The sequence below is a fragment of the Zerene cesonia genome, chromosome 27 (genome assembly GCF_012273895.1).
Source record: "Zerene cesonia ecotype Mississippi chromosome 27, Zerene_cesonia_1.1, whole genome shotgun sequence".
Lineage (NCBI taxonomy): Eukaryota > Metazoa > Arthropoda > Insecta > Lepidoptera > Pieridae > Zerene > Zerene cesonia.
This window is the reverse complement of record NC_052128.1, coordinates 3,986,037-4,006,972: the sequence shown is the minus strand read 5'-3', so window position 1 is coordinate 4,006,972 and position 20,936 is coordinate 3,986,037. Positions and strand designations below refer to the sequence as shown.

General features: G+C 31.1%; 1 protein-coding gene across 1 annotated transcript in view; it reads left to right on the top strand.

The window, feature by feature from the left end:
• The window catches only part of LOC119837422 (neuropeptides capa receptor-like), a 31,938-nt gene that overhangs the window by 3,590 nt on the left and 7,412 nt on the right, over positions 1 to 20,936 (top strand). Inside the window, exons 2-5 of the mRNA XM_038362997.1 lie at positions 12,212 to 12,302; positions 15,147 to 15,346; positions 17,900 to 18,041; positions 20,082 to 20,182. Of these exons, the coding sequence (XP_038218925.1) occupies positions 12,212 to 12,302; positions 15,147 to 15,346; positions 17,900 to 18,041; positions 20,082 to 20,182 (534 nt within the window). The remainder of the gene's footprint in view (positions 1 to 12,211; positions 12,303 to 15,146; positions 15,347 to 17,899; positions 18,042 to 20,081; positions 20,183 to 20,936) is intronic.

Below are 20,936 nucleotides of genomic sequence, written 5' to 3'. Positions count from 1 at the left end.
AAATATACCAATCAAGCCTTTACCTATGTGTGAATAACATTTGCATTTCACACGGTTTTGTAAAAAAATCACAATCTATCTGAAAATTTATTCTTAGAGATGAAGCTTCAGAATTTGTTGATGGATTTAATTCCTAAAACAACTGATGAACCTGTTTATAGCTTAATTAGAAATGACACACACAATTTTCTTTGCGCCATGCATATTTTAAGCACCAAAATAAAAAAATTACAGAGTTTTATACAAAGCCCGCATTACAAAATGATATAAAAGGTAGCTACAATACTGCGCATTTTCGTCACAAATGGAAAAACGTTATTGGGGACATAAGATAATAATCAAGAATAATCATAACCGAACCTTCATTTCCCAGCATTGCGTTTCAACGGCCTCTTTTATATTATTATCCTAACCCGTATGTCAATTTATCTAAGATCTAATATTATATTACGTATATAGATTTGCTTTCAAAACGTTTTGCAACGTGCGCGGACCCACGTGTTGCAGGTAGACATTGTAGACCAATTTCATTGTGTCTTTATTAAAGGTCAAAGATGTTATCACTCACAGCGCTATTGAGATATTTACAAAATGCCTAAAATAACCACAACCCTACTCAAATATTCTCAAGTTGACATAAATTTTAACACTTTCGTTAATAAAGCACTCGGTAGTCTAAAATTGGCGTCCCTGGGAGTGCTTAAATAATAATGAATGACGCAAAATTAATTGGCACCGAAAGTTGCAAAAAGCGTGTAACTTGTCTTGGAAATATTGTTATCTAGTTAGTGTTGACAGTTGGAATATTCAGAGAAGATTCCTTTTTTGTTATTTTCATATATGACAGTAATTGATATTTTAGGCTGATTAATTAGAATAAGTATATTTTACTTTTCAATTGCCTATCTATATAGCTATTATGCATTTGATATCATCGAATGAATTTTTTGTTTAATATCTTAGAATACAGTTTTTAAAAACAAATAATTGTTGTTTAAATATAATATAACTATATAATTAAGTTATTTTAATCCCACGATTAATAACGAAGTATATAATTAGGTGTTCAAATTCTGAACAATGTTAGCCGGCCCATATTATCTTAACACCGTTAATAAGTTTCGAGTGGCTATAGATAATTTTTGTACTCTTGTTATCGCGAAATATATAATGCATAAAATACTAAAAGATAATGGAATGTTTACATTTTTTTCTCACATAGTATCGATTAAAAAAATGGTTTATATACATCTATATAAACGCGTAGTAAAGCTAAGGACCAGATCGTCAACATCGGAATTTCTTTTTGACAATTTTTAATGGGGCACAAGGAAGGTTCATATATAGAAAATTAGAGAATGAGAAAATATGCTTTCACAACTCATTTAATATGGCTTGAAAATCAAATGAAAGGACTTGACTTGTAACACCATTTACTATGACAAATTTCAAATTTATTTTGCTTATTGGTAACTTGATTTCTTAATACGTACTTATACTCTTAGTTTTAATTTAATTGTAAATTGACTTAATTAATACTAGATTGTACATAAAAATTATTTAAAATAATCAAAATATACATTCTTCAATGAATTTTAGATGTCTAACTTTGTACTTCTGAATAAACGATAAGCAATTTTATTGAATTTTTTTGAGAAGGAAGAAATAGAAATACCGGTAAATCTATATTTTACGCCTGGGCGAACGTTAGCCAGTTTAAAGAAAAGATAATTATTCATTGTTATCATACTTACATCCGAGCTATCTCTAAGGAAATTCGAAGTAAACTAAGTAGGTATATAAAATTGATAACACAAATTTACTGCATGAAGTAACATTTCGTCATAGCTCTATAGCTTTTTGTATATTTAAATTAGGTCCTTAAAATATAGTTTGGTTATATCTAATTTGAAAAAATCTGTGGTAGTTATTTATACATGAAAGTGGGGGACAAAAAAATTAATTCACTTTTATGTAAATGTCAAAAAAAATTTAAATGAGGTGCCATTTGCTAGGCCTAGGCATCTGTTGTGGTGGTGTGGTACCTTCCCCAGTGCGTGTTGAATGAAGAGCGCTCGATTCCTACTAAAAATAATATTGTCTAACCATTATTAACCTAACTCTTTTACGTAAATTCATTGTCATACACACACGCAATCTAAGGTTCAGAAAAAATGCCGTATAGGGTAAAAAACTACAATAAATTTCATGTTCCACTACATATAAAGTACAGGATTGCCTATCTAATAAGACAGATTGTATGTCTGTAAGTAGGTGGGTACATTATTTCAGAAATTATTACTGTGAAGTATACAATATATTAGTCGCTTACATCCCACTTCCTGCATTCTATTTCTCTTTGAAAACATCGTAAACGTATTGTTTCGCTCAATTTGCTTCGTGTTTCGGGAACTCTATTTTGTTATTTTAAGCATGGCTCGTAAATTGGGTATCGCTTCAAAATAATGTCGTCCCAACTATGATATTTGATAGATAATAAGCTTATAAAAGATAATGCGATATTGTCTCCTAGTTACGGAGTATAATGACTTGTTTATGTATGTATGGATTAAATATTTTTTTATATATGTACAGAAAGTTTTTAACCGACTTTTAAAACCGACGGAAGGTTCACATTTCGTATCGACATATGTTTTTAATGTTTGTATGATATTGACTTCTGTGTAATGTTTTGGTATACAACCGATGACATAATTCTGTTTGTGTCCTATTAGGTATTGTAGCCATTCGGTCGCATTTTAAAATGGGGGCTATCCCAATGGATATCTTCCCTAATATTAAAGTGTTGATAAAAAATACTACTCTTGCTTATAATGTATCGTTCGATAAGTCTTTTAAAGTTAGATATGTGCCTTTAACATTTTAAGGGTTCTATTTATAAAATATAGGGGTAAGCGGAAATTTGATTTCTTATCTGTATAATATTGCATTTGTTTTTTTCTTTATGTCACAGCGAGCAACTAGATATTGGGTTGCGTGATCATAAACGACCGCCATTTGATATATGGAGATAATATTTTATATTCAGAGGTAATTTTTACATAAAAAACCATTATAGTTTTATATCTAATAATAATTATTGGGTCAGAAGTATTTGCAGATAGGTATCGCAGTGATTGTACTGAATTTAGGATTGGTATTAAAAAGTTTAATAAAAGATAGTTAATTAATGCTGAATCCTACAAATATTATAAATCCTGCTAATATTGTAAATGCAAAAGTTTGTGAGGATGCGTGTATGTTTGTTACTCTTTCACGCAAAAACTGCTGAACCGATTGCAATGAAATTTGGTACGCAGATAGCTGGACAACTGGAATAACAGATAGGCAACTTATTATCCCGATATTCCTACGGGATACCGACTTTCGCGGGTGAAACGGGGCGCAGGTAGTAAAATTATAAAATGTTTTAATAGTTATTTAAATAGCACCAACCCCATTTGTCTAGTTCTACTTCTTACAGTTTGAAGGCGGTTGAGAATTTTATTAAAATCATTAACATAATTGCCTCGCATATCTCATAACATATAAAAAATAACATTACATATTTAAAAAAAACCTCAATTTATATTTTTGATTTAGATAAGGCAACATAGCATTTTATCTGTAGAAATTCGTGAAAAAAAAAGTGAATTTCTTTCACCATTTTTATCACATTTTTTCCGTTTAGGATTAGTCCAAGTGGCTGAATGAGGAATTCCTATTGTAATGCTCTGAAGAAAATACTCCTTTGTCCTTGTTACCCATTTATATGCAAATACGGCATATTAAAGGAACTCTGAGGAATTTTTTACATAATATTCATAGAAGGTGAATGTCTTGTATGGCTTGGCTTTATGTTTCTGTCTTATTTGTAATATTGACTAATGGTCTTAATTTGTGGAATTGTTTTTTTTAAGCTTAATTATACAAAAAATATTTATTAGAGTGACGCATATGTTATAAACTTTGTAGTCGAAATTTTAATTAACATTTAAAAATAATCCGTATTTTTACGATGATGATGGCTATATACTTTTCAATCCTTGTGGATTGGCTGCAATTTTCAAGTGGTTAAGTAATATTTTAATAATTAGATTTATCTTTAAATCCATTACAGTACAGGATTACGAGTATTAAGATGAAAGCTCTTTGATTGTTACTTTGTTATGATATACAGAGCTATATATAATATTTTTATTCCGGGTCCACCCGGGCGATGCCAGTAAACGCCTAGCTTGTTATTATTTACGTTATTATAATTACAAGTATATTGAAACAAAATAAAAGGTTTTGCACTAAATATTCACAAAAATGTGTCGTAATTAGCCTCTGATTCTTTCAAGTAAGAAGATTGATAAATGGCGTCCATTAGTCACCTGAATGACCTGACACGCTTAGATCGAAAAATCTCTAGCGTACCTATTGAACCTATTACCTAGCTTTCATTACGACGATGGGCTTATACGTGAACCAATAATCTAAAGTGATAAATTTTCAATAGCTAAGTCACCTGTCCTTTTGTTCGTCTTGATACTAAAAACCGCCTACCTTTTAGACAAGATTATTAATTTCGTAGCTAATGAATGACATGTTAAGAAAACATATTATGTGTATTGCAGCCTCGACTTTACTTCTGCAGTGTCAGTATAAAATCTACTCACTGATCCAGGCAATAATATAATCAATTCATATATTTCATTCATCCAGGCCTCTATGAACTCTCATTTGCAGAAGGATTGGATAGGATTTATTGTGAATAAAATAATAATAAAAGAATTGCGTGTTTTCTTCGCGAAAACTTTAAGAGTAAGGTCATAATGTGTGACGGCGATCGCTTTACCCGACTTCAAGACACAGAACTCCATAATCCGTATACTTTGTTATTTCTACTCTAATGGTACAATATAATAATTTTTATTGCACAAGTTCGGATGTAAAGCCTCATCAGATTTCACGATCTACGCAGTACCTATGTGCGTACTTGAAAAACTAGATAAGTCTGAGAAACAAATGTCTGGTTAATATTTGTGTTATGGTATACCTAAGTTTTTTATTTAAAGCCTACGTTTCTTCTATAACACATATATACTTCTTGTGTTTGTATTAAATATTGTCATATAAAATGAAAAAAGGGTCAAGTTCTCGACACTAAGGTTTACATACAAAGAAGCTATGCTGGAAAAGATAGCAATGGCAAAGAAAGTCACCCATCCAATTTATGACCGTGCCGACCGTCGCTTTTCCTCGATTTTTTTTATAGATTGTTGTTATACCGGCAACAGAAATACGGTATATAACGGTTCATGACATATTGCCTGCTGACAGCCGGCCGGAAAGTAATGTCTTAGTAGTAGGCTCACGTTCTACCCTTTTGGTACAGAACCCTAAAAATGACTTAGCCTAAAACATTCGAAACGATAAGAATATTACCCACTCAAAAGGTGAATAAAACATGAACTATGAAATTGGCATCAATTCGCCTCTACAGCCAAAACTTTGATATCGTGAGTTATCATATCATAGTTCTGCTTGGACTACTTTATTGGGAAATTCGCAACATTATGGCGTACCTACGTAATACGTAGGTATAAGGATTTGTAATTATATACAATTTTTTGTTTCTAAACGGTTCTTCTAAAAAAAAGGTTTGAAAAATTATACTATTAATAAATAATATGTTATTACTAATAAAAACTCAATAAAGTTATGATGTTGAAAACACTTCGTCTCCACTCAATTCTTTTATTCATCTATCTGTCTCTGTGTTTTAAGTTCATTCATGCTGGAGACCAAGTCTGCTATTTTAGTAAAATGACACACCATAACGATTCCAGTAACAGTTCATTACAATCCAATTATCATTGTAACTAAATCCGCATTTAGAAATTAAGGCAAACGGATTATGTAGACTGTCTCCCGTGACCACGCTCGCTGTAAAGTGTTCGAAACGTCGAGTTAAATGATATAATGAATAAATCGCGTTTAAAATCCATTAAAAAGTCTTTAATTTCTAAATGTTTAATACTCGCGTGAAATCAAACACAAGAAAGTACTAAATGCGCATTCTGAAAAACTAAATCACATCCATAATAGTTCCTATTGTAAGAACACGAATTGAAAATTATCAGTGTTGCCAACAAAAATATCCCATTACATAGGCTGTCTATGGCAAATTAGGTGCGGTTCCACCAACTACCTATTAAAGATCTCTTGCAAATATGAAAAACAAAAGTCCATACATCACTCACATATTTATTTAACCTATTTCTGTTGCCAATCAATTGCTTTTGCGTTTGAACTTCGAAATATCTATATACGAGTATATTCGTATTATTTTTGTTACTTTATATTGTATGCTTAGTTTGTTACTTACTATGCTTGTTTGCTAAGGAACCATGTATTATGTATTTATTACGTACCTCATACAAAATTGCCTATGATAAAACCCAATTTATATTATGGTATGGAGACTTATGGAATACGAAAGATAAAATGTTACCTATTTTGTAAAATATCATCAAAAGATTAAAAAATATTAGACTACACGCATTTTCAATGTAATTAGCGTCGATTACTTTTTTCTATATTCCTGTATTCAGGTCGTTACTTGCAAAGTCACTTAATGGTGGTTGTCCCAGATAGGTATTTAAATGAATAAAGCGATTAAACTTTGAAGGAGTCTGTTTTATGGGCTGTGTCGTTTTTGTTTCTTTTTATGATGAACTGATAAGACTTATCAGTAAATTCAGAGATACTTTTATAGTAATTACTGAGTTTAAATACTGAATACTCTTCCTTTTAATGACCGATAAAAAATTTAATAGGCTGGTAGTTAAAAAGTGTTATATTATTATAGTTTTGTCACCGTTTTTTCCTTTAGAATTTCCTATGAATTAAATGTTATGTATATAATTTTATGGCACGCATATTGACATGACTTATCATAATATTATTTATTACTATCTAGCCTTTCGCCCGCGGCGTTGGACGCGTGGTCTTCTTCAAATTAATTTTGTATTCAGTGAATTATCGAATAAGAGGCAGTATGACATTTTTTACGACTTTTAGATGACTTATCTCGTCTTTCTATTTTACTTTTAAAGATCTGTCTAATGAAGCTACGTTATTCGAGAATTTATTATGTTATCCTACGATTACACGTATGCATTTTTTTTTAAATAAAAGGCAGCCTTTAAGTTCAAATTAATATTGGTCTATAATCATCTAAAATGTTGTCTGCTAGTGATTATTACGTGATAAAAGTATATAAAAAGACAAGCAGACAATAAAATATTCACTATTGTTTGGCTATTTGACTATAAAACATCCACATTGCACAGCAATTATATTTTTTTGTAAATATTTCATGTACAAAATGGTCTCGTTACTGATTTATTGTATGTACTATATATGCAGATACTAAAAAGAACAAATGAACGTATAGTTATTATGTGTAAAACTAGCAAAAAAGCACTTAATATGCTTGAGAGAAAATATATAAAATCGATATATTTCGTGTTGAAAATTTTGTATTAAGCACAGTGATGAAGTGATGTATAAAAGAAATACCGAATATTCTGAAAGAATAAAATACATTGCCTCTGAAAAGGTTTATAGTAAGTTATTGCACACTGGACGTATTATTACTAAAAATTCTAAGGGCTGGTTGTTCCATTCATAATTTCATAAAAATGTAACAGTAATGTATAGAGCAACAGCTACGACAAGATTTTGATAAAAAACATAGACCATAATATATAAACTTATCTTACCGTTCGTATTTTATAAATAAAAATCCCTTAAACTCTGCAAATATAAAGTTATTATAGTACATGGATACACAGATGATGTATCCATTATGAAACCCTGTAGCATCTACTAATATTAAACATTTAGTTCTGTTACAAGATATTTACTGTTTGATGCCATAACTCATACACTCGTCAAGGGTTATGTATACATACACACACTAACTGGGGTAATGATAAATATTTATGCAATCTCTAAATATAATTGTGTCCGTCCATCAAGATAGGGTTTAGTTTTCACGCAGTAGTTTTCAAAATCCCTAATGTATTCTTTTGATTCTAACCTAAAAGAAGCGTCTATTATACGACTAGTCTGGTTATAAAGGTCAAGAACATAGAATTCGTTTTCTTAGCAGGAAAGGGATAAATCGAAATATTAATAAAAGAGAGATATTTAATGAATTCGTTGAAAATTGAGATACAGTCTAGGCTACTCAAGAATAATGTACTGAATACTTCGATCAATGTAATATTGCCTAAATACAGTGAAATTTGAAAAACTTTACAGAATCTTTGAATTTTCATTTCAAACATACAAATATTAATGTAACTCGCTTTACCGTGATATAATAGATAACATAATATTTTTCGTATATAACTACACATCCTACTAATATTATAAATGCGAAAGTTTTAAGGATATGTATGTGTTTGTCTCTCTTTCACGCAAAAACTACTGAACCGATTGCAATGAAATTTCGTACGTAGATAGCTGGACAACTGGATAACAATTAGGCAACTTTTTATCCCGATATTCGTTCGGGAAACCGTGGGGCGCAGCTAGTACTTGATATAGGCGCTTTAGCATAATCTTGGAACAACAAAAGCTTGAGAATAAATTCGATTGTCATGATTAAATTCCGTGATGGGTTAGTGAGTGGGCTAGTGTTAGAAGATGTGGGTCGACAAAGCGGAAGGTACGGGTTGGAATTTCGCCTCGCTAAACCTTCCGCCAGCGTCCCTAGGGAGCATTTCATATTATCACACGATGAAAACGTAAAACGTTTTCCATACACATTTTTCTAGCGTTTCAAACATTTTTAAGTTTTTTTTCGGTAAAAAACCTGTTTTGTTGTCTTTCTTCTTCGGGGTTACATTTATCTATACTTGCATCAAAATAGATTTTACCCATTTAGCGATTACAACATGAATATGTGTGTGTACTCAAATGAATGAATTTATTTAATTAAACTCTGCTATACCACGTGCCATTAAGTTATTTTTATAACTTTTCAAACCGTCGTATCAAAAGTGAACTATAATGTTTTCAACACACTATCAAACGAGCATATATCCTGAATCCGATCGATTCCATCACATTCATTCATACATTCATTCATTTACGGATGGTATACTCTAAGCCTTAAGGCATTACAAAACATGTTTTTAATTCTTGTAGCCATTAGGTAGCCTGGAATAACATGAGGCTTCTTTTCATAGTCTTAGTATCTTTAAATACTATAAACCGATACTAAAGATGTATGTGATTAAACTACGGACGCAATAATCACGCTCATAAAGTTGTAAATTAAAGAACTTAAAGCCATAAAAGCATTCCATAAGGAAGGTCGATGCCGGAGTAAATATTTGCTGGTCCATTAGCGGTGTACCTTCAGTCGTCAGAAATTTCCACCAATCCCAAGATAAAATCAAGATTTATCAAGGAAGTTAATATTGTTTGATAGAAATAACTCAAGGAATACAACCATAGAATGAATAAATAAATACTGAAATGATCGTTTTCAAATTTTCTTGACTTTTACTTGATCTGATTTATGCATAAAATATCGTTTAAATTTAGTCTAATTGCAGGATTTCTTCGAAGCTTTGTGAAATATTTCAATTATTTTACTATTTCTTTATAAAACGAAAATAAATTTCTAAGATTAATCTTGTAAATGTCGACAACCTTGCGAAACATGACTTTCAACAGTTGACTGATTTATTTTAGTTATTTCAACTAAGTGTGTTTCACTCACTCTCATAAGTGTGTTTATATCCAATTGTTTTTTAGATTTTTGTCCGATTTGTAAAATTGTTAACTAAGGAAGTACAATGAGTTCAGAACACACTATAAACTCGTATATATTTAAGATTTAATTTGAGAAGCTGTTTTTTGTTCGATAATTAGTAATAATTTAAGTATTCTAGACAGATTAAAGTATAAAAAAAAATAATTTAATCACATTTTTTATAGCTACAACATAATCATAACTACAGTCCAATGGTATTTACTGCGTATGTAACGTAATGTTAAAATGTTACGAGAAACTACTTAGTAGCAAAAATCTCAGCTAAAAACAAAACAAAATGTTTCATTCCACATCGACTTTCTTTAAATTTCTAAGTAATTTACACACTATCAAGTAATTACAGTTGATATTTTTAAACCGACTTCTGCAAATTGATGAGGTTCTCAATTCGACGAAAATAGTCCTTATCATAATCTTGAACTATCTTACGGAAAAACGATAATGTGTTTAATGTCCTGAACGGTATATGTCAAAATATGTATATGTTACGTTCCAATATTGAGAATTTTTCTGCATATCTTCGCCTACGCTACATTTGCATTCTATTTGACGTCAATGCCACAAGCTAGGGCCTGTAAAGAGCCGACTATTCTAGTTTTCTTTGAAGACATTTCTGCTGACCTTTCTTGACGGTAATACCAACAAATGCAGCTATTTGTGTGAAGAATGGGTTGATCTTTAAATACGTATCTATTCATGAGGAAACTATTAATGTAGTGCAAATAGCCAGAAGTGTGTATCTTATCTCGCTTTAAGCGCTCCTTTGAGGGTTTGTTGGAGCGAAGTTGAGAGTTTACGGTCTATTTATATGTATTTGGCGACAGATAGGTGAGGAAGTGCTCTTTCATGCTTTTGTTACAAAGATAAAGGGTATTTATAGTGTGAAGGTTACAGATATTTATAGTCCATATTTATAAAAAAATATCCAATCAAGTCTAGTTTTAACTTTATGGTTTACTGCATAATTGTAGGTACTATTTATTGCAAGAGCAACGGCAAGGGATTTCATCTGGACATTTGATGGACATGGTATAAACAACTTGTTTTATGCTCGTCTAACAACAAACCCGTCTCTGATGATAGTTTTTATTTGATGGACCTTGTTACAGGATAGTTTTTAGTTCTACAAACAACATAATTTTTATTAAGAAAATAAATATTGAAGTGATGTTTGAAGGTGAAAATTCATACGATTAGGTTTAAAGCTTTCCCGCCTAAAACCAATTAATTGTATTATACGTAACAAAGCCAATAAATACAGTCAAATTGATATCCTGCTCCTTTTTAGAAGTCGGTAGAAAATAAAAGAAAAGCTAGCAAAACTGGCGCGCGTGATTTGAACTGTGGAAAATAACAGCTGTGGAGCTTGTGCTAATGAATCTACATAGAAACGAGATTTCGCGTCAAGTAAACACGCAATTTTTATAATTTGATAGTTTCTTTTCAAAACACAATATTTAACTTCTGGTCAAACGCCTGAGCAAGGATTACGTAAATATAGGTAGAGCAATCAGTTTGTTATTGGTAATATATCAAATACTTTCTTTTTTTTCAGTAGATGGAAATGCCGTATCATTTAACTTAGTAACAATATTGACAATAGAATACAAGAACCACAAACCTTCAGAAAGCATAGATTAAGATTTTTGAAGATGCTTCTAATGGCGTATCAATAACAACGGATGTTTATAGCAAATGCGGACGATGACACATAATTATGTGTATCGTGATTGTTGTTAGCAAAGATATTGTTCTATTGCCAATTTCGTTTACAGTCAATATGATTTCTAGGTTCTCTTATATCTTTACGCTTAACTTTCTTGGTAATTTATAATACAACAACTATCAGTTTTTTAAGACATCAATGCTTTTATTGAAAACTAGCTTCCCGCTCGCGGCTTCGCCCCGCCTCCCTATTGTCCTTACCTTTTAAACCTTCCCTGGACTATTCAGAATACACCAATACCATGATAATAAAAATCAGACCAGTCATTTTCATGTTTTAGCGAGACTAACGAAAAGCAATTGATTTTTATATGTAAGATCAGTGATAATTTGGATGTAGTAATATTGAATTGGCATATTGTAAAGGAACAGATTAAGCAGTTATCTCTATTATTATAAAGCAAATAAGAGGCAGGCAGAGATCTGTCTCCCATATTCACATAAGAACGGAAGCTGTGTGAGGGAAACCCTACGACTTCTTTTACACGTGGACAAATCTGCGAGTGACGTTAAGGGCGAAGTGCTAGTTTGTAATAAATATTACACTTCTTTCTATCTCATGAACGCAAATTTTGCACAAATCTCCATTTATGCAAAAATAAATTTAATTATTAATTAATAATAGTTATTTTTTTGTTTTAGGTCTACCCAACGATTTAACAGTCTACTGGCATCAATATCCATACAGTTTGGGCCTGGTATTCTGCAAGCTCCGAGCTTTAATATCAGAAGCGTAAGTTAAAATTCATTAGTCATACAACTAATTAGAAATAAAGAGAATTTAAATTGGATTTCGGTTTCTTAATTAAAACAACTCTCCTTTTACTTATGTTTACTATAAATTACATTCTGTAAAGGGGTTTTCCTGGTAGTTTTAAGATTGGTAAAAGAAAATTAAAAGCTAAAATAAATTGTCAAATAAACTTCGCTTCAGGAGAAATCTCTCATCTACTTAGCATCAGTGGAAATATTGTGGATTTCCTTAATAAATTTAAATACAAATTATAATTCTTATAAACAATAATTTCAAAAGAACATAAATAAAATAAACTGCGAATATTGTATGTACGTTTATACATTTTTAACATTTCAGTTTTTACAACAAATGTATAAAAATGTATATATATGCCAATAAAAAACAGACTACGATTTATGAATGTTTTTATCAACATCAACTGAAGATTGTGAGATCTCTTCATCCCGTTAATTCCCAATTGTATCGAAATAAGAAAAATCGTTTTGGGTTTCAAACAGCGTGATCGGTTCTTGAATTCCAGTCACTTCAATCTCTTATAAATTCGATAGTCATATAATAATTTAAGATATACTGATTCAGTTGGTACTTGTCGAAAAATCTAGCAATCTTTTAACTAAATGACATCTATCTTCCAACTGTTTAACCAAAAAATGATTTCATAGTTTTTAGTTATCATAGGCTTTTAAAGATTAATAAATAATCTTTAACTCAATGTAATCTAAGGTTACGTATGTAATAACGGAAAAACGCTAGTTTCAATACGTTATACTAATGGAACAGTTGTGATCGTGAACACCTGGCTCAATAATTAAGATACTAACCGCTGAGTCATGATTATATTGATATTTTCTTGAAAAGCTGTAAATAAAAATACACGTGAAAACGATGCGCTTGTTATTTATTGCCCATCATCATATTGTGTAAAGATAAAGTACTAAATAGAGATTAATGAACCGATCCTCGAGATTATTTAGACTGCTGTCTTTTCTCCTATTCAACTCGCCCTTGCACCATTGCTATCGTCGTTTAAATTTATTTAATTTACAAGATACACCATCAGCAATAGCTTTTCATCAGGTACTCGTTCATAAGGGTAAAATATGTTTTTATTAAATGCTATTCCATCGTTTGACATTTTACGAACGCCTTATTCAAGGAACCCATACGTTCCATACGTTCACATATAGTCTCACATTAGTTACACATTAGGGTCATAATTGCTGTGGGTGTGACGAATAGAGTTCTATTTTCATACAATTTGTGACAATTATCGGGTACATTAATGTGTCAATAATTTCTAGGTGTTACTTACACGGGAACCACAACACGAGATAGTTCAAATGATATTGATCTTATAATACTGGTGTCTTGAATCTCATATTGCTCTGCTGTACATTTGTTCGTAAGTTTTATTTATTTCTTGTAACGATATTATCGATATAGCTCAGAAGACAGAAAACACAATTAGATCATACAGTTAAACAAAAGGGTTGAAATAGTGACCATTCGAATAGGATATTTATCCATGACTTGACTTCAACAATAGTAGCCTATCGAATCATAAAGATCGATTCACTTATTCCAATTTATTTGCTAGTTTATAGGCTCATCGTTCGATACTAATTCTTTAACTTAGGAGCCTAACCTTGAATGTTTTAACGAGCTCTTTACGATATATCATATATCGATAATTATTTATAAGCCTCCTCAGTAACTGCTAACTTAGCTTTACTAACTGCCAATACATCACGATGAATTTTGCCTATTTAAATTTCATGACGCATAACAATGTTATGAAATGATTTATCCTTATTCCAACAATATTTTATTCATAAAAACTATAAAAATTTTCTATGACTATAATTCCATTTAATCTTATTTCAGTCGTAATTCTATTAAATTTCTTAAAACTAAAATTCTATTAAATCCTCACCTGAATGTACGAACTGCAAGTTTGTAATTTGAATAGTGGATAAAGCGAACAAAGTCGCAATAGCGGGTGCCTTTTAACTGCATTAGAGATAATTACATTTTCGTTTTGAACATTTGTTCAGACTGAGATAGCACGAATAAGACGTTGCATCAGTTTGATGAATTTTCCAGTTAATTATGCTTGAGCACGATAACTGATTTCTATTAACATTAGATTCCCAGAGGCTCAAAAGCACTACATATAAAGGGTTTCGCAATATGGCCAAGGTTTCACTCTAAGCTTTTCAAGGTAGTGATTTGATGACTACAGAATGTTTCACAAATAAATAAAAATGATATTTTCAATCCGCTTAAAGAATACAACAAAAACCGTTTTTGTTTACCTTACTTTGCGTATATAAGAACATTGTAATCTTAAACTTGTTTAAATAATTATCTAATTATAAAAGAATCAAATTTCGTATACGTGACAATTTTATTTCGTTAATAATTAATTATAGAGGTACTAATCAGATATTGTTTTACTTTATTTACAATTTATATCTATCAATTAATAATATCGTTAACTTTTTCAATTGTTTTTCACAGAAACTCATGAAACAATTTTATTTTTATTTCATTTCTATAAAACTACTAGTAGGGTAGTTACTTATCGTAATTGAAACAATATAAACTATCATATCTTTTATGTTGGATCAAACTGCACATGGTGTTCAAATTTGATTAAAATCGGTTGAGTAGTTTAGGAGTCCATCGCGGACAAGCAACGTGGCACGTAATTTATATGTATTAAGATTAGCGAATAGTTTATACTAATACATTCTAGATTTTTTGAATATCCCTCATTATTCTTATACTTTAGCCGATTTTCAAAGCGTTTTCTTCCAGAGCAACCTACGTGTCCGTGCTGACGATATCCGCTTTCACCCTGGAGAGATATCTCGCCATATGCCACCCTTTACACCTGTACGCTATGGCAGGACTGACCAGGGCCTCACGAATCATTCTCGTGCTGTGGGTGGTTGCATTTGTGTGCGCATCGCCATTTGCTATGTACTCCGACATCAGCTACAGGGACTACCCGCCAAGTAAGTGGTTATAATATTGAACGTTTCGTGATCGATTATTAAATTCTGATGAGCTGAATCTCTTATAATTTCGATATTTATCCAACAATTATAGACATTCTGATTCAGTAGGTACTTGTGGAAAAACTAACAATCTTGTAATAACTGTTTGGCCATAACTTACTTGGTTAATAAAGGATTCTATTTCATCATACATATAGCATAGATACGTTTTTTACAAATTAAGTTGCGGGAGGTATTTATTTTTGTTTCAATATTGTGTTATGTTAAATATAATAGATTGGCGGTCCGCCCACGTGCCAAACAAACCCACCACCTTTTGTTATTATCTAAACTATTCGTATGCTTAGCACAAGCACTTTCCTTTTATTAAATTACAATAGAATAATAGAATTTAATAAGCTGAAGAATGGGAGAAATTTTGATGTTTTCCCGAAAATTTCCTTCACGAGAAAAATCTTCAAGGCCTCATTTTTCGTATTGGAATTTTATAAGTCAAATCTGAATAGGCCAGCTAATTGAATTATATCAGCTTTCACACTTGTAAATTAAATTCCCTACCAAAATTCCCAATATACATAAACACGATTTCTATAATAATAATGAATGTCAGTATTTTATTGTATTTTTCTCTATAAATATTTATAACAAATAGCATTTATTTGCTCCAATTAAGCAACAAATAAATCTCAAATATACATGTCTGTGGAAAATACTGGGTCGCAAGAGTGACGGTTGCGAACCAAGTATTTTAAACACTTATTTCAATTAACTAAAACGTTTTGTTTGTTCCACCGATTTTGCTGTACATTTAAATATAAATGTGTCCTCAAACGAAGATGTGTATTTTGAAGATATATTTGGGTTTTGTCATGGGCTCTATAAAATTTTATATAATAAAAATAACAGTCTAGTAGTCTGTCTGTTATAATATAGTAGTAACGTAGTCAGTATATTAAATTGTAATATTCTTTAAAACCTTTATTTATGAAGTGACTCAGGGTTGGCTTTAATAATAAAATAATAAATGTAAACACAATCTATCTTTTGATTTAATTTGTTTTTAACTTATCAATCGTCACTTCATTTATAACGTTAACCTGCGTGCGCATAAATTCACTTGATTTTGTTATCATAACTCAATATTATTTCAATATCAGATAAGTAAAATCGCGAACATCATGTAGAAGGTAACAAACTTATTATTTAAATAATTATAAAATATTTAACGAAAATAAATTAGCTTCAAAAATGTAAGGCACCTTGTATTTACGATTTGCTACGAAGACTATAACAGTATGGATGAGACCCAAAAATATATTAATTAAATGTATGGGCTAATAGTTCTTGGTACTAACAGAAACTAAATAAAATAAATCTTCATTTATTCGTTAAAGCTTTCACGGGTTTTCAGAACATACAATCCTAATACCTGTGGATTCCTCTCTAAGCACGTTTTTAAAAATGATTTCGAATGAAAAAAGCGTATTTATATATGTTATATATAAAGTTGCCTTGTCACAATTTTAGTAAACAAACTCCTCCGAAACGGCTGGACCAATTCTTATGAAATTTTGTGTGTATATTGGGTATCTCTAAGAATTGGCCAACATCTATTTTTCATACCCCTAAATGATAAGAGTAAGGCAGAACAGTGTTCGCGGGGTCAGCTAGTATTATATATAATTTAAAACATTTGTCTATGTACAAAAATTGTCCTATTATGATATTATAGCAAGCGATAGCGAACTGTACTACTACTGATCGATAAAGATATGCTTTTCTATCAACACTCCTGTTCGGAAATTAATGCAGAAATTAAACAAGCAATTTAGTAAAGATGAAATTTATTCGGCCAAGGCACCCACTTAATTGACACGAAAAAGAAACCAAACCCAATACAATGTCGTGATTCGGGAGTAAAATCAACATAAGCTGAACCACATTAACGCTCGCAAACATAATATTAACTCAATATTTATTTAGCTAATTTATATTAAGCGCTTGATGTTAGCTTTTGCAGCAATGAAATCAATTTTGTATCGTTCCGCTCGGATATTATTAACATATGTAATTGTTGTTCGTGTCTTTTGTGACTTTAGATTGAACGGGATTATAATTAATTAAGGCAAGACATGATTTATTGTGGACATAAGTAATATTTTAATACAACGATTGAATGTATTGCGATAATTTCATATATATGTATGTTATTTAAGGCAGTATTTATCCTTAATCATGTAAAGGTATAGATTGTAGAATCTTATACAAAGTATCTACTTATTTAAGGAAGAGTCTAGCACTTATTGATGAAATGGTTGTTATGTTTTACTGTATTTATACCGGATTTTACGTTTTCATGTGATAGCGGTTACTCATACCAAGTTACATCGTAAATTTTTCATTTTTAAACACCATTAATTCTGTTTTAAAAACACCATGCAGTCTGTTTAGAAATATGATGCAAGTTCTTAAAAAAAACTTTACTTATGCTTAATGAAAAAAAAAAAAATAACCATTAAAGCAATAATAATGTTTTGCGTTCTTCCATAGATTCCGGCAACATATCCCTGGATTCAGCATTCTGCGCGCTGATGGCTTCATCACCTCTTCTAGAATTAAGCAGCATATTCTTCTTTTTCGTGCCGGCTATTCTCATTCTATGCTTGTATGTTACAATGGGATGTCATATAAGGTAATTCAGAAATGTAATTCTTTTGATATTGTGCGCTAATTGTTTGCTCAGCTAAAAACTTTTTTTCTTTCTTTGAACCAAACTGTCGTGGTTGAAATGTGATGGACAAGACTATATGTACTACACAGATTTATTTCTGGACTTTGATGTGCCTAAGATTATACATATGAAGTTATTGTTAATGAAGTTTTTTACACAATTTTTTTGTGGATCAATTTTGTCTTAATTTTATGAATAACTACTTTATAAAACGCTTTTATCACTTGGGTATCATATGAAGCTTTACATAATAATATAATAAATAAGGTACAAAAAAACAGTTAACGACCTTTTATACCAATGTCGTAACTACCGAATATACTTATAAAATTTCATTTAAATCGGTCAAGCCATTTCCAAAGAGCATTACAACCCATAATGTGACACAAGAAATTCAAATTCAAGTGTTATACATTTATACTAAAATTTTCTGTTCATCGCACCTTTGAATACTTATTATGTCATAACATATTATATAGAATGAAGCAATTTGCTTGCTCAATAACTGAATTAAACGTTAATTACCATTACGTAGATGGAAGTATTATCGGTTGTAAATTGCGAAACGCTCTGCCTCTAATGGAAATTTAGGACGTTAATATCTAGAAAAATGTAAGCGTATTTTTTACCATACTAGCGCAATTGTTGCAGACATGCTAAAACAAGCAAGTATTTAAATTTATTTAGTTTTCATATTCTTGTGTCTGTTAATATTTTGAAAAATTAATAGTATTCCTATTTTATATAGACAGCTTGAATAGCTTCAAAATATAGCATATCATTATATTTCACTTTTATGTACAACATTTGTAGTATAGTTAGATATTCGTGATGATAAATTCATTCATATCCTAGCAACTACATTCTGTCGGATATCATATAGTTAATCCTTAATAACAATATAATTTAACCAACACTGCCGTAGGTATATTGGCGCTAAAATATTTTGAGACGCCGATTTCATTTGAGGCGAGAGTGAATTAGATTGATTGGTTAATTAACGACTGAATTGGCGAGGATGGAATTGACGTTAAAAGCAATCAGGATAATGAAGACGTTTTTTAATGTGACTCAAATTGACAAAATTAAAAAAAAATCTTTAATTTAATGTGAGCAAATTCAGTCACATCACAGTGACAAGAGATTGTCATCTGGGTGAATTTCTTTAGTTCTATCAAGGGTTTCTCTCATTTCAATGTTTTGCATAAGCGCCTAATTGGTGAATAATTAAATGCTTTTCTGTGATCCAGTAAAAGATGCCGTCTTTCTGTCCCGCTGTGGAAACGTACTAATAAAAGAGCGAATATTTACATTCCTATTGAGTACATATTTGTAGAATATAGATCTATTATACGCTTTTAAACGGGCAACGTGCTCTAATTAATTTCTGGTCAACATGTCCCATCAGGTAAAAGCAAAGTTGACTTTATAATGTTCCAGCTCCTCGATAAAACTCATTCCGAGGTAAATAAAGGCCTGCCCCGTGTGGAGCTTGGCGGTTCTTGTTATTGACATTTACCAAGTTAAAGAGAGTTAAGGGTCGCATGTGTACTTTGTCTGAAGGCCGGTACTCTGGTGGCTGGGAAAAATGAGTAGCTATCTTTGTTGAGATAAATATTAAGTAGATAACAAACGCTCCCGTTTGTGAGATAATTAAGAGACATTTTTGTGTTTGCCTTGAGTTATTCGGGTAACTGGGAAGCTTGTGGATATTATATAGAGTAAAATTAATCCTTCCTTTTATTATAACATAAATCTTTCTCTGTATAAATGTTTATTGATGTTAACTGAGTTTACTTCAGACATATAAAGCAAAGCACATAACACTTGTAATATCATGTACAAGTCCTTTGGAATGTCATGTCTATGATTAATATGATCCAACAAAAATTGTGTTTTTTTTTGTTTTATTAACATAATGCAGGATTTTATCAAGAAAATATTAGAGGTCCACCATTTTAGACTCATTAACTAGCGGATGTTTTATGTCCTCGTGTATAGGTCAACCCGAATGAACAAGAAGAGCAAAGGTCTGCTGAATGGTCAGATTCATGGAGAGACGCGGCAGGCGAAATCTAGAAAAGCTATTATCCGAATGTTAGGTATGTAATTTGGTTCTTGGATTTCGTATAATGTAAGTTACGAGCTGAGATGTAGAAATTGATAATTGTGATAAGTTTGTGGTATGAGATCTCTTAATTTAGTATTTAAAATATTAACTATATTGAAGCATATGCATGCATTGAGTTTTCTATAGTATGATTTGAGTTGTTGAGTTGTCTATAGCATATAGCTATCGTCGTAGTGGCCGTATACTCAAATAATACCTGGGATTAGCGTTTCCAAACAATCAAACTCTCAAGCTTTGCATTATTATAGTATGGGTAAATGTTTTATATGTTATCTAATTATATACATTTGAATTGATTTTAAATTGCAGTAGATCCATACCTACTTCACTAATTGAAAATTTGATAAAGTGTGTACGAATGTAAATAATTTACTAATGAATGTTTAATGTATAAGTATAATATCGCCACGAGGTATTAGAAAATACTCTGACGTTCTGATACCAGAGTGAATCTGAATTCTTTTACGCTTTAATACGAATATTCTTATGAAGCGGTTCCACAAATAACATTGTTTATAGCGGCTTCTATCAAAGAAACTTCACGATACACTGCAATCATAATATTCAAGGTTGTGCTTATGTTTTTGAAGATTTGTTCAAGAATTTCTCTACGAAATATTATAATTTGATCATTCCGTTCAATAGATAGTTATATCGGGGCCACCCGCAGTACATACTAGTGATGTCGTATTTGTTAACGCGGCATAACTACGACCACCCTGTAT